Consider the following 18371-nt stretch of genomic DNA (forward strand, 5'->3'; position numbering starts at 1 on the left):
AAGTCAAGGTATACAACATCGCAATCCTTACCACTATCAACTGCCTCAACAATGCTTGAATAAAAAGATAACAAATTTGTTAAACATGAACGGCCATTTATAAAACCATGTTGCGACTCAATTATTAATTTATGTTTTTCAAGATGAAGACGAATTTTATTTGCTATTATAGATTCGAGTAACTTTCCCACAATAGACGTTAGGCTAATTGGTCGATAGTTAGACGCAAGTGATCTATCTCCTTTCTTAAAAACTGGTATCACATTAGCAACTTTCCAAAACTCTGGCACTCTGCCTGACTCTATTGATTTATTAAATATGGTTGACAGTGGGTCACAAAGCTCCTCTTTGCATTCTTTAAGCACCCTAGCAAACACTTCATCCGGCCCTGGGGATTTGTTTGGTTTGAGTTTTACTATTTGTTTAAGAACATCCTCCCTGGTAACTGCTAAACTCGTCAACCTGTCCTCGTCCCCACCCACATAGACTTGTTCGGCTGAAGGCATATTGTTAAGTTCCTCTTTAGTAAATACAGATACAAAATATTTATTAAAAATACTACTCATCTCTTCATCACTATCTGTTATTTGACCTGTCTCAGTTTTTAATGGACCTATCCTTTCCCTAGTCTTAGTACGATATAACTGAAAAAACCCTTTAGGATTTGTCTTTGCTTGCCCTGCTATGCGAACTTCATAGTTTCTTTTTGCTTTCCTTATCTCTTTTTTAACATTTCTAACCAGTTGTACGAATTCCTGTTCTAAAGTGACCTCCCCATTTTTAATCCTTTTGTACCAAGCTCTCTTTTTACCTATAAGGTTCTTCAAATTCTTTGTTATCCACTTTGGGTCATTAGTATACGATCTATTCAATTTGTATGGTATACTACGTTCCTGTGCTTTGTTTAGAATATTCTTAAATAAGTTATATATTGAATCCACATCGAAATCCCCATTTAAGTCACCTATCGCTGGGTTCATGTCTCGCTCCAAGACCGGCCCACACCCCATACCCAAGCCTTTCCAATCAATTTGACCCAAAAAATTTCTTAGGCTATTAAAATCAGCTTTTCGAAAATCTGGCACTTTAACAGAATTTTCTCCTACTGGTCTATTCCATTCTATGCTAAATCTGATTTCTTTGTGATCACTGCTCCCTAGCTCACTCCCTATTTCGATGTCATTAATTTGCGTTTCCCTGTTAGTTAACACTAAATCTAAAATATTATTTTCCCGTGTTGGTTCCTTAATGTGTTGCGTAAGAAAGCAATCGTCAATTAATTCTAGAAAATCTTCTGCTTCACTATTCCCTGTTTTGTTCAACCAGTTTATTCCGCTAAAATTAAAGTCACCCATGACATAAATACTGTTAGATCTAGATGCTCTAGATATTTCATCCCATAGATGCTTTGCTTCCATTCTGTCTAAATTTGGTGGCCTATATATTACTCCTATTATAATATTATTAGCTTTTTCGTTTAATTCTATCCAAATAGTTTCTGTGTGTGGCTCTGTTTTGATTCCCTCTTTGAGACTACATTTCAAATTGTCCCTAACATATATGGCTACTCCACCTCCTCGTCTAATATATCTATCTGTGTGAAATAGTTTAAATCCATATATTTGATATTCAGCTAATAGTTCTCTATTTTCTACATTCATCCACGTTTCGGTAAGTGCAATAATATCTATTTTTTCTGTGCAGACAAGAGCATTTAGTTCGTTAATTTTATTTCTTAGACTTCTACTAACAGGGAAACGCAAATTAATGACATCGAAATAGGGAGTGAGCTAGGGAGCAGTGATCACAAAGAAATCAGATTTAGCATAGAATGGAATAGACCAGTAGGAGAAAATTCTGTTAAAGTGCCAGATTTTCGAAAAGCTGATTTTAATAGCCTAAGAAATTTTTTGGGTCAAATTGATTGGAAAGTCTTGGGTATGGGGTGTGGGCCGGTCTTGGAGCGAGACATGAACCCAGCGATAGGTGACTTAAATGGGGATTTCGATGTGGATTCAATATATAACTTATTTAAGAATATTCTAAACAAAGCACAGGAACGTAGTATACCATACAAATTGAATAGATCGAATACTAATGACCCAAAGTGGATAACAAAGAATTTGAAGAACCTTATAGGTAAAAAGAGAGCTTGGTACAAAAGGATTAAAAATGGGGAGGTCACTTTAGAACAGGAATTCGTACAACTGGTTAGAAATGTTAAAAAAGAGATAAGGAAAGCAAAAAGAAACTATGAAGTTCGCATAGCAGGGCAAGCAAAGACAAATCCTAAAGGGTTTTTTCAGTTATATCGTACTAAGACTAGGGAAAGGATAGGTCCATTAAAAACTGAGACAGGTCAAATAACAGATAGTGATGAAGAGATGAGTAGTATTTTTAATAAATATTTTGTATCTGTATTTACTAAAGAGGAACTTAACAATATGCCTTCAGCCGAACAAGTCTATGTGGGTGGGGACGAGGACAGGTTGACGAGTTTAACAGTTACCAGGGAGGATGTTCTTAAACAAATAGTAAAACTCAAACCAAACAAATCCCCAGGGCCGGATGAAGTGTTTGCCAGGGTGCTTAAAGAATGCAAAGACGAGCTTTGTGACCCACTGTCAACCATATTTAATAAATCAATAGAGTCAGGCAGGGTGCCAGAGTTTTGGAAAGTTGCTAATGTGATACCAGTTTTTAAGAAAGGAGATAGATCACTTGCGTCTAACTATCGACCAATTAGCCTAACGTCTATTGTGGGAAAGTTACTCGAATCTATAATAGCAAATAAAATTCGTCTTCATCTTGAAAAACATAAATTAATAATTGAGTCGCAACATGGTTTTATAAATGGCCGTTCATGTTTAACAAATTTGTTATCTTTTTATTCTAGCATTGTTGAGGCAGTTGATAGTGGTAAGGATTGCGATGTTGTATACCTTGACTTTAGCAAAGCTTTTGATACAGTGCCACATGAAAGACTGATTAAAAAGATAGAGTCTCATGGTATTGGGGGTGCTATATTAAGCTGGATTAGGGCATGGCTATACCAAAGGAAACAGAGAGTTAGTATAAATGGAATCAAGTCAGAGTGGGAAAATGTTGTAAGTGGAGTGCCTCAAGGCTCTGTCCTGGGACCTCTGTTGTTTATAATATATATAAATGATTTAGATTCAGGTTTGAGTAGCAACATTTGCAAATTTGCCGATGATACGAAAATCGGTAGGGAAATTAATTCGGAGGAGGACTCACTATCACTTCAAGTTGATCTAGATAGGGTTTTGAAATGGTCAAAGGATTGGCAGATGCAGTTTAATGCTGATAAATGTAAAGTTCTGAGGTTAGGTAATGATGATAGAGTTACAAGATACGAGCTAGATGGTGTTGTGATTGCGAAGTCGGATTGCGAAAGGGATCTGGGAGTTATGATTAGTAATAATTTAAAACAAAAGGATCAATGCATAAATGTTCGTAATAAGGCAAATCGGACACTTGGATTTATTAATCGCAGCATTAGTAACAAGACACCTGGTGTGGTTCTCAAGCTATATCTTGCTCTAGTTAGGCCCCATTTAGATTATGCAGTTCAGTTTTGGTCGCCATATTATAGAATGGATATAAATTCACTTGAACGTGTCCAGCGTAGGATGACTAAGTTAATTCCCCAAATTAGAAATCTTTCATATGAAGAAAGATTAACAAAGCTTAAGTTGCATTCACTGGAAAGGCGAAGAGTTAGGGGTGACATGATAGAGGTTTACAAGTGGATGAATGGACATAACCGGGGGGATATTAATAGGGTATTAAAAGTATCAACACAGGACAGAACACGAAACAATGGGTATAAATTGGATAAGTTTAGATTTAGGAAAGACTTGGGTAAATACTGGTTCAGTAACAGGGTTGTTGATTTGTGGAACCAATTGCCGCGTAACATTGTGGAGGTGGGGTCCCTCGATTGTTTCAAGCACGGGTTGGACAAGTATATGAGTGGGATTGGGTGGTTTTAGAATAGGAGCTGCCTCGTATGGGCCAATAGGCCTTCTGCAGTTACCTTTGTTCTTATGTTCTTATGTTCTTATGTTCTTATGTACTGTTAGTGTAATATACCCTAAGTGAATTGTTATTTTGCGGACCTTCTCTTTCCCTGATCGTTTTGCCAATTCCTTTCTCCCACAAACACATACTTTTATTACCTCCTTCCTCCAAATCAATTCCCATACCTCTATCTACTAACAGTTTAAACCCAAACAAACACCTCTAACCACTTCTTCTAGCGAGTTCGCAACAGCAACAACCCCAGCTCTCGATAGATGCACCCCATCACGAGCATACATTTCATTTCTTCCATAGAAATGCCATGCTTTCCATAGGTAAAAAGAGAGCTTGGTACAAAAGGATTAAAAATGGGGAGGTCACTTTAGAACAGGAATTCGTACAACTGGTTAGAAATGTTAAAAAAGAGATAAGGAAAGCAAAAAGAAACTATGAAGTTCGCATAGCAGGGCAAGCAGAGACAAATCCTAAAGGGTTTTTTCAGTTATATCGTACTAAGACTAGGGAAAGGATAGGTCCATTAAAAACTGAGACAGGTCAAATAACAGATAGTGATGAAGAGATGAGTAGTATTTTTAATAAATATTTTGTATCTGTATTTACTAAAGAGGAACTTAACAATATGCCTTCAGCCGAACAAGTCTATGTGGGTGGGGACGAGGACAGGTTGACGAGTTTAGCAGTTACCAGGGAGGATGTTCTTAAACAAATAGTAAAACTCAAACCAAACAAATCCCCAGGGCCGGATGAAGTGTTTGCCAGGGTGCTTAAAGAATGCAAAGAGGAGCTTTGTGACCCACTGTCAACCATATTTAATAAATCAATAGAGTCAGGCAGAGTGCCAGAGTTTTGGAAAGTTGCTAATGTGATACCAGTTTTTAAGAAAGGAGATAGATCACTTGCGTCTAACTATCGACCAATTAGCCTAACGTCTATTGTGGGAAAGTTACTCGAATCTATAATAGCAAATAAAATTCGTCTTCATCTTGAAAAACATAAATTAATAATTGAGTCGCAACATGGTTTTATAAATGGCCGTTCATGTTTAACAAATTTGTTATCTTTTTATTCTAGCATTGTTGAGGCAGTTGATAGTGGTAAGGATTGCGATGTTGTATACCTTGACTTTAGCAAAGCTTTTGATACAGTGCCACATGAAAGACTGATTAAAAAAATAGAGTCTCATGGTATTGGGGGTGCTATATTAAGCTGGATTAGGGCATGGCTATACCAAAGGAAACAGAGAGTTAGTATAAATGGAATCAAGTCAGAGTGGGAAAATGTTGTAAGTGGAGTGCCTCAAGGCTCTGTCCTGGGACCTCTGTTGTTTATAATATATATAAATGATTTAGATTCAGGTTTGAGTAGCAACATTTGCAAATTTGCCGATGATACGAAAATCGGTAGGGAAATTAATTCGGAGGAGGACTCACTATCACTTCAAGTTGATCTAGATAGGGTTTTGAAATGGTCAAAGGATTGGCAGATGCAGTTTAATGCTGATAAATGTAAAGTTCTGAGGTTAGGTAATGATGATAGAGTTACAAGATACGAGCTAGATGGTGTTGTGATTGCGAAGTCGGATTGCGAAAGGGATCTGGGAGTTATGATTAGTAAGAATTTAAAACAAAAGGATCAATGCATAAATGTTCGTAATAAGGCAAATCGGACACTTGGATTTATTAATCGCAGCGTTAGTAACAAGACACCTGGTGTGGTTCTCAAGCTATATCTTGCTCTAGTTAGGCCCCATTTAGATTACGCAGTTCAGTTTTGGTCGCCATATTATAGAATGGATATAAATTCACTTGAACGTGTCCAGCGTAGGATGACTAAGTTAATTCCCCAAATTAGAAATCTTTCATATGAAGAAAGATTAACAAAGCTTAAGTTGCATTCACTGGAAAGGCGAAGAGTTAGGGGTGACATGATAGAGGTTTACAAGTGGATGAATGGACATAACCGGGGGGATATTAATAGGGTATTAAAAGTATCAACACAGGACAGAACACGAAACAATGGATATAAATTGGATAAGTTTAGATTTAGGAAAGACTTGGGTAAATACTGGTTCAGTAACAGGGTTGTTGATTTGTGGAACCAATTGCCGCGTAACATTGTGGAGGTGGGGTCCCTCGATTGTTTCAAGCACGGGTTGGACAAGTATATGAGTGGGATTGGGTGGTTATAGAATAGGAGCTGCCTCGTATGGGCCAATAGGCCTTCTGCAGTTACCTTTGTTCTTATGTTCTTCTTATGTTCTTACTGAAAATTAATCTTGTCAATCTCTATTGAATCCATAATTGTACTTGCCATATGTATCTTACTTGTCTAAGTACATTGAATCTTGTTTCAATTTTACTTGTTTCCTGTTGTATTTGCATTGTTTGGCTAGTTATTTTTATATCTAGAATTTTTATTGTAATTACTCCTAGTTTTCTTATTTTACGGAAATTAGCTCTTTGTTTCATTACATTGTATCAATAATTGTACCTCTGCCATTTTACCATCAAACAGCCTAATTATGCAACATAGTATAGACCCAGCACTAAACCTCTTATCGAGTATCTATGACCATCATCACTTTAACGATCAAAATTGCAGGTATTATACAGCATACGATGTAAACATTGAATTAACACATCATCACAATGTATCTGTAATTAACTTGAATGTAAGATCTATAAACAAACACTTCGATGATGTTAGTGCCATAATTCAAACAGTTGACAACAAATTCACCTTTATTATACTTATTGAAACATGATTGAAAGAGGATACAACTCAAATCTTTAACATACCAAACTACTCGGCAATTCATAACTGTATGCCAATTCAGAGAGGTGGTGGTACTGCACTTTACTACCACCAAGAACTGACATGCTCAAAAGTAATTAGAACTAGAGACTCCTGTCGTGAGCATATCTTTGCCCGTTTCGGAGTCAAGGGTGCTGAGGCGGACTTAACTGAAGAAACAATTTACATTATTCCTAACACTGATGTTGCTCAATTCATCTTTAACCTTAGAAATTTAATACTAACAAACTTAACAAAATCCAACTAATACTATCAGGTAATTTTAATATTGACCTCTGCGAGTCTAATAACCCTCAAGCTGCTAGTTTCCTCAACTGTATGAATTCTTGCGTGTTTATACCCTTGGTCACTAAACCTACTAGAATTACTGATACAAGTGACTCTACTCTTGACCACATCTGGATTACCATAACCTCTCCACTCACTTCTGGGTTAATCATTGACAGGACCACAGACCATTACCCAACATTTCTTCTAACCAATATTTATAAACCACCTTTAGATACAATGATGAGCTTTCGGCTGCACAATGTTACTTCCATAAGCATCTTTATTGCTGCTGCTGCTAATATCAACTGGGAGACTAAATTCGTTAACATAGTGAACATCAATCTTGCAGTGCAACCATTTTTTCACAAAACTCTGAGCTATAATACCCACTGTCCAATGTTAACTAAACAAGTCACGACTAAAAGGTTAAACAATCCATAGCTTACTAAGGGTATACTTAAATACATCAACAAAAAACATGATCATGAGAGAAAACAAGGTAGAGGTTAGGAGTCATCTCCAAAGAAGTTTCAAGGAGGTCCTTTTCAATGCTGTGAAAAATAATTAGGAGAGCCAAAATAAAATACATTGAAAATAAAATAAATTAAATTATGGGCAACTTGAAGAAAACAAGTAGCACTATTTCCAAAATATTAGAATCATAGAGGATTCTAATGAGGTTGATCTTGAATAAGAAACCAATACTCCTATCAAATGGCGATGGTGTGCTATCTGCCTTTAACACTGCCATTAAATTCAATAGTTTCTCCTCATCCATTAGCACATTCCTTGCAAATGATATCCCAGCATCTCTAACTAGTGCTAAAGACTACCTTACAGGAAACTATCCAGAGTCTCAGTACCTAAACCCCGCCCATTCCTTTGATGTTAATGATATGGCAGTTCCTGTGAAGCCGTGTTAAAGTACTCGACAGGCGCTTCGCGAGCGTTTTGGCCTGGGCTCGTATCCTGGTCGTGGAGGATTGACTGGGCGCCAATCATTACCTGTAGCCTCCGTTCAACCAGCAGTGAATGGGTATGCAATTATTAAACGATTTGGGGGGTCGTATTCTGTGGGAAAAATTAGGATTAAGAAGCTGTCCGAAACGCTATGTGTGGCTGTACAAGAATGTAAGAACTCTTTTTTCTTACTTGTCTGATTAATTGATGACTAATTGTGTTCCTATGTAATGCAGAGTGTTTTACAGAATGGGAGAAGGAGGAGGAGGAGGATGGACAACGGCTTGGATAGACAGGTGTTGTGGAGGGCCAAAAGACAGAGGGAAGGGCTGAAAAGAAGGATTGGGTCGATGAGGAAAAGAGGGCACAGGACACAGGAAAGACTAGGTAGGAAGGGAGGAAACTCCAGGCAGGGAACCATGAAGAAGACCCCCAGTTCCAGAACACAAAGGAAAAGAAGGCGAGGGATGTGGTGGAGGTGTCGGGGTCCAAGGCCTGGAAACGGTTGCAGAACTGAGAAAACGGGAGAAGGCGAGGAGAAGAGGAACACAATGGACGAACAAAAGAGATGACGGGACAAGTGGGGAGACGGCATATTTGGCGTCCCGCCTCGGGAACAGATAAACGAACGCAATGTTTCAAATTGAGAATGATTTCCTCAAATTTGTAATGCACACATGTGCAGGAGAGGGCAGGGTGGGCCTCACCGCAATTGATGCAGTGAGCTTGAAGAGAAGAGCCCTCCGTCGCTCTACCATCCAGCACTGGGCTGGAAGGTAAAGTGGTACCAAAAAGCTGAACGGTACCAAATTTTCCGATTCAACATCCTCTAATTAGTTCTGTATTTTAAAAGTTTCAATGAGATCTGCCCTGACAGTCTGGTTTGTAGTAGGCCTGTGGTCCACAACCGTTTCTGATAAAATAGATGACGTAGCCCTGGAATGACTTATGTTGCTCGTTGTTGCACTTCTCCAGAGCAGCTATGTCTTTCTGACGAGATCCATTCTAAACAATTCTCCCTCAATCCGCCGCAAAATGGCTCCTTACAGTGTGTGACTCAGTTGTTGTGCCAATAATCTTATGAAACTGAATGTGTCTCTTACTCCGATAAAACTGTTCACTACATTCCTCCTTGGAAAGATGTACAGGTCTCTTTACTTTATACATCCATCAGTGTAAAACAAATGTATAACACTGAAACTATGAGATGTATAGCATTAGAAGCTATTGACAGTCATCTCTAAAATCTCAAACCGACTGAATCCTATGCCTTTACTGATGGCTCTGTGCAGTTAGGCACTGGTAGAACAGGTTGTGCATGTACAGTATATAAAGGGAATGAAATGATCATATCTAGTACACAGAAACTGAACAGCTGGGCGAGCACAACACAGACTGAGCTATTGGGTATTTATCTAGCCACTGAGTACCTTAAGCTCAATGGTGGTGGAGTGATATTCTGTGACTTTAAAAGTGCTCTGCAGTCCTTAAATAACCCATCACAATGTATGTCTGAAGTAGCTTGTAATATTAAATGGAATGTAATTTCTACCAATGATAATAAATATTGTATATAATTTGTGTGGATCCCGTCGGGAGCCGGTCGGCCGAGCGGACAGCACGCTGGACTTGTAATCCTGTGGTCCCGGGTTCGATCCCGGGAGCCGGCGAGAAACAATGGGCAGAGTTTCTTTCACCCTATGCCCCTGTCACCAAGCAGTAAAATAGGTACCTGGCTGTTAGTCAGCTGTCACGGGCTGCTTCCTGGGGTTGGAGGCCTGGTCGAGGACCGGGCCGCGGGGACACTAAAGCCCCGAAATCATCTCAAGATAACCTCAAGAAGATCCCATCCCATGTTGGAGTTCGAAAACATGACTTTGTAGATCGATTGGCCAATGAGGCTTGCAGGAAATAACACACCGATTATGATAATAATGCAATAATAATAATATTATTATATTAAAAATAATAATAATGATAATGCTAATAATGATGATAATAATAATAATATTAACAATATAATTATTATATTGATAATAATAATAATGCAATTATTATCAACATACAAATTAAAGAAATCAATTCAGATTTAGTAGAACTAATAAATGCCCAGAAACCTGAAAGCTGCAGTATTAAAAGCTATGAAAATTTTGGTAATAATAGGTATTTGTATGGTCAGCACAGTAACAGGACCAGGCAATGTGATGTAGTCATTGCGCGAATTCGCCTTGGTTATAGACACATCTGGCAGGTTAGTGAGGCTGAGCCACTATCAGAATATTCAGATTGCAAACTCTGTGACAAACCTTTAATGCATTCACTAGAACACTATATTGTTGAATGTGACACCGTAAAAGATTTTAGACCTGGCCTATTGTACCACCAACTGTGTAACTATTTCATTGACTCAGGTGTACTGGACGACATCCTAACAATTTATCCAAAATTTGCTTGTCCATTTTAAAGAATGAAGAACAATTTTATTTATATTACTTCTAAGCTGCATCACTTATGAACCCATCCCTGCCCTTGTGTGGCAGTGCACAATAGAAAGTTGTTTTCACATATTCGTACATTAAAACATTGATTGTAACCATGATATGTATGTGCTTCAGCCTACAGTTTAGACCTATTGTCTTGTGTATGACCTCTGTCCTGCGTGACAGTGAATACCAGCATTATCCTCAATTTAATAAGACTTAATTGAAATCCTCAGATTAGGTAAAATTGTAATTAGTTTTGTCAGTAAAAGTGTTAATAATAATAAATGTCTTTCTGAAGATGTAGTTTCCATACCTGGATACAGTAATCCAAATGGGGGCGCAGCAGTGATTTATACAATTGAATCACTACTTTATTTTTCTTAAAGTCTTGATTATTGTACACTTGTACAAATATACTTGATTACACTTGTTAAAGTACACTTGATTATTCCAAGGGTTGGTTAGCTTGTCTGACTGCTGCTCCTACCTGTTGTGCAACTTTCAGTGAGTGGTGGATTTTGACTCCAAGATTCTATTCTTCACCAATCTGCTGTAATGTAATGTTATTAAATTGGTAGTTGTGGCGTGGGTCGCTATGCCCCACTTGCATAGTCTTGCATTTGTCAATATTAAAAAGCATTTGCCAGTCTTCTGACCATTTGTGGAGTTCATGTAGATCTCTTTGTAAGGCTTCAATATCATTATTATTTCCCACTTTACCACAAATCTTTGTGTCATCTGCAAATCTGATTGCGTGGTTGGCAATATTCTCATCTATGTCATTGATGTATATGACAAAAAGGGTTGGCCCCAAAATGGACCCCTGTGGCACCCCACTTACCACATTTATCCAGTCAGATTCGGACCTATTTAGCACGACTCTTTGTTTTTTTGTTTTAACATTGTTTTATCCAGCATGATTTTATCCACCATTGTTTTATCCAGAATGATGGGTCCTTCTCCAAGCATGATAATTCCACCCCAGCATGAAGAGTCCTTCCCCAAGCATGCAAGTTCCACACCAGCATGGCAGGTCTTTATCCAAGAACGTCTCCCCCAAGCATGATAGGTACCGCTCCCAGGATGATGGGTCCCTCTCCCAGCATGATGGGTCCCGCTCCCAGCATGAGGGGTCCCGCTCCCAGGATGATGGGTCCTGCTCCAAGCATGATGGGTCCCGCTCCCAGCATGAGGGGTCCCGCTCCCAGCATGAGGGGTCCCGCTCCCAGCATGATGGATCCCGCTCCCAGCATGATGGGTCCTGCTCCCAGCATGATGGGTCCCGCTCCCAGCATGAGGGGTCCCGCTCCCAGCATGAGGGGTCCCGCTCCCAGCATGATGGATCCCGCTCCCAGCATGATGGATCCCGCTCCCAGCATGATGGATCCCGCTCCCAGCATGATGGGTCCCGCTCCCAGCATGATGGATCCCGCTCCCAGCATGATGGATCCCGCTCCCAGCATGATGGATCCCGCTCCCAGCATGATGGGTCCCGCTCCCAGCATGATGGATCCCGCTCCCAGCATGATGGATCCCGCTCCCAGCATGATGGGTCCCGCTCCCAGCATGATGGATCCCGCTCCCAGCATGATGGGTCTTGCTCCCAGCATGATGGGTCCCGCTCCCAGTATGATGGGTCCCACTCCCAGCATGATGGGTCCCGCTCCCAGCATGATGGATCCCGCTCCCAGCATGATGGGTCCCGCTCCCAGCATGATGGATCCCGCTCCCAGCATGATGGGTCCCGCTCCCAGCATGATGGGTCCCGCTCCCAGCATGATGGGGTCCCGCTCCCAGCATGATGGATCCCGCTCCCAGCATGATGGGTCCCGCTCCCAGTATGATGGGTCTCGCTCCCAGCATGATGGATCCCGCTCCCAGCATGATGGGTCCCGCTCCCAGCATGATGGGTCCCTCTCCCAGCATGATGGGTCCCGCTCCCAGCATGATGGGTCCCGCTCCCAGTATGATGGGTCTCGCTCCCAGCATGATGGATCCCGCTCCCAGCATGACGGGTCCCGCTCCCAGCATGATGGGTCCTGCTCCCAGCATGATGGGTCCCGCTCCCAGCATGATGGATCCCGCTCGAAGCATGATGGGTCCCGCTCCCAGTATGATGGGTCCCGCTCCCAGCATGATGGGTCCCGCTCCCAGCATGAGGGGTTCCGCTCCCAGCATGATGGATCCCGCTCGAAGCATGATGGGTCCCGCTCCCAGTATGATGGGTCCCGCTCCCAGCATGAGGGGTCCCGCTCACAGCATGATGGGTCCCGCTCCCAGCATGATGGGTCCCGCTCCCAGCATGATGGATCCCGCTCGAAGCATGATGGGTCCCGCTCCCAGTATGATGGGTCCCGCTCCCAGCATGATGGGTCCCGCTCCCAGCATGATGGGTCCCGCTCCCAGCATGAGGGGTCCCGCTCACAGCATGATGGGTCCCGCTCCCAGCATGATGGGTCCCGCTCCCAGCATGATGGGTCCCGCTCCCAGCATGATGGGTCCCGCTCCCAGCATGATGGGTCCCGCTCCCAGCATGATGGGTCCCGCTCACAGCATGATGGGTCCCGCTCACAGCATGATGGGTCCCGCTCACAGCATGATGGGTCCCACTCACAGCATGATGGGTCCCGCTCACAGCATGATGGATCCCGCTCCCAGCATGATGGGTCCCTGCTCCCAGCATGATGGGATCCCGCTCCCAGCATGATGGGTCCCACTCCCAGCATGATGGGTCCCGCTCCCAGCATGATGGGTCCCGCTCCCAGCATGATGGGTCCCGCTCCCAGCATGATGGATCCCGCTCCCAGCATGATGGGTCCCGCTCCCAGCATGATGGGATCCCGCTCCCAGCATGATGGGTCCCGCTCCCAGCATGATGGGTCCCGCTCCCAGCATGATGGGTCCCGCTCCCAGCATGATGGGTCTCGCTCCCAGCATGATGGATCCCGCTCCCAGCATGATGGGTCCCGCTCCCAGCATGATGGGTCCCGCTCCCAGCATGATGGGTCCCGCTCCCAGCATGATGGATCCCGCTCCCAGCATGATGGGATCCCGCTCCCAGTCATGATGGGTCCCGCTCCCAGCATGATGGGTCCCGCTCCCAGCATGATGGGTCCCGCTCCCAGCATGATGGATCCCGCTCGAAGCATGATGGGTCCCGCTCCCAGTATGATGGGTCCCGCTCCCAGCATGATGGGTCCCGCTCCCAGCATGAGGGGTCCGCTCCCAGCATGATGGGATCCCGCTCCAAGCATGATGGGTCCCGCTCCCAGCATGATGGGATCCCGCTCCGAAGCTATGATGGGTCCCGCTCCCAGTATGAGGGGTCCCGCTCACAGCATGATGGGTCCCGCTCCCAGCATGATGGGTCCCGCTCCCAGCATGATGGATCCCGCTCGAAGCATGATGGGTCCCGCTCCCAGTATGATGGGTCCCGCTCTCAGCATGATGGGTCCCGCTCCCAGCATGATGGGTCCCGCTCCCAGCATGATGGGTCCCGCTCACAGCATGATGGGTCCCGCTCCCAGCATGATGGGTCCCGCTCCCAGCATGATGGGTCCCGCTCCCAGCATGATGGGTCCCGCTCCCAGCATGATGGGTCCCGCTCCCAGCATGATGGGTCCCGCTCACAGCATGATGGGTCCCGCTCACAGCATGATGGGTCCCGCTCACAGCATGATGGGTCCCGCTCACAGCATGATGGGTCCTGCTCACAGCATGATGGGTCCCGCTCCCAGCATGATGGGTCCCGCTCCCAGCATGATGGGTCCCGCTCACAGCATGATGGGTCCCGCTCACAGCATGATGGGTCCCGCTCACAGCATGATGGGTCCCGCTCCCAGCATGATGGGTCCCGCTCACAGCATGATGGGTCCCGCTCACAGCATGATGGGTCCCGCTCACAGCATGATGGGTCCCGCTCCCAGCATGATGGGTCCCGCTCACAGCATGATGGGTCCCGCTCACAGCATGATGGGTCCCGCTCACAGCATGATGGGTCCCGCTCCCAGCATGATGGGTCCCGCTCACAGCATGATGGGTCCCGCTCACAGCATGATGGGTCCCGCTTCCAGCATGATGGGTCCCGCTCACAGCATGATGGGTCCCGCTCACAGCATGATGGGTCCCGCTCCCAGCATGATGGGTCCCGCTCACAGCATGATGGGTCCCGCTCCCAGCATGATGGGTCCCGCTCACAGCATGATGGGTCCCGCTCCCAGCATGATGGGTCCCGCTCACAGCATGATGGGTCCCGCTCCCAGCATGATGGGTCCCGCTCACAGCATGTACTTTCCGGGTATAAGATGGAGAAGAAGAAAGCGTCTCACCTCCATCACTTAATTCTGGGGAAGTCATAAGGGCCTGGTCGTCTGAGTGGTCGTCGGCATCGCTCTCTCTGGCAGTGTCGGCCATGAAGCCGCTTCTCTCCGTCTGGTGGTACCTGTGAGGTGCATGGATAAATAGCAGTCTTAATGGTCATGTCAAATAAAGCTGCACTTTCTCCAAATACAATAGAAGCAGATGACCTCAAATTAGCCTGGCAATGCGTCTTTTTAACCTGCTTCGTGTCATTAACCTTTTAGGTCATTACTACTTCCTACAACGTGATTTATACAAAAGTATCGGATTATTAACTGCAACTCATTTATGATTATTTAAAGCACACAGTATTAGCAACCTAATCCACCTCTGGCTGGGGTTGAGTGTTGAGTGTTTTTAATAATGTTGTGAGGCAGAAATCTTTGACTTTACCATGAATAGTGGGATTCACATACACACACTTTTGTCACCTTTAATCTATCTTTATCTGTAAACGATAATATCTTCTTAGTTAGCTTGTTCATGACAGGAGACCAGACGCCTTACAAAACTTTGCAGGGTGTTCGCAAGGTCGGTTGATGCTGATCCACCCATGTCCCTCTTTTGCATGAAATGACAAATTATACCCTACACCAATCACAGTAAATAATCAGACTACATCAGCACTAAGATTTACCCCAGCATATTGTTTTCTATATGATTATATGCTAATTTGGCTTTTGTAGTTTGTTTATTGGTGAAAACAGTGTTTAGTGAAGATTGTTAATGATATCAAGGAAAAGGGATAAAGTTAGTTTTTTTTTCCAGGGATATTCCTGAACAGGCCCTAAGCCTCTGGCTGGCCCACAAAGTGTTCCTTGTTAATGCTTTAGTTAGGCGGAATATGAGTATTTATGACTCATACGGTCGCTTCGGTAAGATTATACCCAATGTGTTTAACACCTTTTTCTGCTCTGTTGAAACTCAGTTGAAATCTTAATGGGTTTGTAACTGTGCACTGTGTTAGATAATGTTCCAGTGGTCTGTCGTGCATTTCTCGACAGTGGTGACGATAGTTGCAGTGATGAGGATGGTAACAATAGTAGGGATGAAGTGGTGATTTTTTTTTTAAACAAATCACATCTGTCGGTGGACTGTCGGTTTTCCAGTTAATTTTAAAAATCCCGTGTGAGGCGTCGGGGTTTCCATGTAAATTAAAAAATCCCGTGTGGACTGTCGGGTTTCCTGATAAATTTTGGATGTGCCATTTAGGTATTCGGGTTTCCTGATAAGTTTCGGATTTGGAGTTAAAGAATTCTTATAAGGAAAATAATTTCAGAGATCAAAGAAATTTGTTAAGAAAATCTTCTAGAAAAAATCAGGGGGCAAAGTTCGCTCCCATCTTATTGAGAATAAACTCTACGGTCAATTTTTGTTTGTTTTCAAAATCACTTATTTGGATTGTTGTTGTTTAAGATTCAGCTACTGGGAACTAAAAGTTCCAAGTAGCACGGGCTATGGTGAACCCGTGATGGACTTACCTGGCACAGGAGTGGGGCTGAAACTTGAGTTCACTCTTTTATTTGGAGTTAAAGAGTTCTTATGGGAGAAATTCAAGGCAAAAGGGGACCATACATTCTTGAAGAGTTCTTATGGTGAAAATTTAGAAATTTTCAGAGCTCAATTTTATGAAAATATTTCAGAGTTCATAAGACCATTTTCAGAGAATATGTTCATAGAAGTTTTGTTAAGGAAAATAGACATTGTAGCAGTATGTTTTAGTTTAATACCCATTTACAGCTATTTCACCTATAAAAGACCAAAAATTATTCAGAGACGATTTGAAGACCGAAATTTACCGAAATTGACAGAGATTATTTTAGACCCAAATATTGTCCGAGTCCAGTAAAAGACTTAGATTATTCAGAGTCCAGAAGAAATCTGAAATTAGTCAGGGACAAGTTGAAAGACCAAAATTAGTCAGAGTCCACTTCATGACGGAAAATTAAGGCAGAGTCCGTTTGAAGACCGAAATTAATCAGAGTCCACTTTAAGACCAAAATATTTCAGAGTTTTAGTTACACCTGCGTTCTTAAAGAGTTCTTTTTGAGGAAAATTAAATATCAGAGTCCAGTTGAGACCAAAAAATTTGACAGAGTTCATTTTAAGACAAAAATTTGTTAGAGACCGAATTTATAAGTATAGTTTTGCTACTAATAGCCCAATTTTAGCCAAATTTCAAATATATTTCAGATGTAATGCAATAAATCAAAACAATTAACAAATTCTAACTCATATCGCCGTCTTAAACCCCTCGTATCTTCGTTAATACCCTATCAATGTCCCTAAAATTTAAACCCGCTGTATTTCAGGCACAGTAAATAAGATCAAGTCAGTTACCGAGCTCCAGCTCCTATCCCCATCTTAGTTCATTTGTATAACTTCTTCAGTACCAGTCCAATTTTCTTTAAATTTAAAGCAGACATACTACTAAGTAAATACAGAAAGAAAATAGTGTTTCCAAACTCTAGCTCTCATCCCCTGCCATAGTTCACTACTGTATCTTCTTTAGTATCTAACTAATTCCCTTGAGATTTAAAACATAGTTACTTCAGATATAGTAAATAAGGCCAATGCAGTTAACGAGTTTCAGCTCTTGTCCCCTGCTTTAGATTACTCCTGTAAATTTACTACTAACAGTCCAAATTCCCTGAGATTTAAAACCCCACTACATTTCAGACTCATGTAAAATAAATCAAAAGCAAATTACCGAACTCCAACTCTTGTCCTCAACTTCTTAGTTTCATATATGCCTGGAGACCGTTCAGGCTTGTTCGCATTTGTGTTCCTCACGTGTGCCCCAAAGAATGAGGTGATTTGATAAAATTCCATGCCCAAGACTACCATCAGAGTGCCGGCGGGGGGATGGGGAATTAGCCTCGGCTACCATCCTCTTTTGACCGGTTGTGTTGGTCGAGTGGTTAAAGTGTCCTGTACGCCAGATGCAGAGTGCTCCTGGCAGTATGGGTTCGAGTCACTTCTGGGGTGTGAGTTTTCAGTCGCATATAGTCCTGGGGACCATTCAGGCTTGTTCCCATTTGTGTTCCTCACGTGTGCCCCAAAGAATGAGGTGATTTGATAAAATGCTATGCCCAAAATTACCATCCGAGTGCCGGCGGGGAAGTAGTTCAAATAGCTTCGGCGATCACTTCCTTATGTCCGGTCGTGATGGTCAAGCGGATTAAGGCGTCCTGTAGATACCAGTTGCGTTGCTCCTGGCATTATGGATTCGATTCACTTCTGGGGTGTGAGCTTTCAGTCATTATATATATATATATATATATATATATATATATATATATATATATATATATATATATATATATATATATATATATATATATATATATATATATATATATATATATGTCGTACCTAGTAGCCAGAACGCACTTCTCAGCCTACTATGCAAGGCCCGATTTG

At 42.6% G+C, this 18371-nt stretch overlaps 1 protein-coding gene across 1 annotated transcript in view; it reads right to left on the reverse strand.

The window, feature by feature from the left end:
- The window catches only part of LOC123774536 (insulin receptor-related protein), an 879124-nt gene that overhangs the window by 13183 nt on the left and 847570 nt on the right, over positions 1-18371 (reverse strand). The window contains exon 27 of the mRNA XM_069303789.1: positions 14918-15030. Within this exon, the coding sequence (XP_069159890.1) occupies positions 14918-15030 (113 nt within the window). The remainder of the gene's footprint in view (positions 1-14917; positions 15031-18371) is intronic.

The sequence above is a fragment of the Procambarus clarkii genome, chromosome 51 (assembly GCF_040958095.1).
Source record: "Procambarus clarkii isolate CNS0578487 chromosome 51, FALCON_Pclarkii_2.0, whole genome shotgun sequence".
Lineage (NCBI taxonomy): Eukaryota > Metazoa > Arthropoda > Malacostraca > Decapoda > Cambaridae > Procambarus > Procambarus clarkii.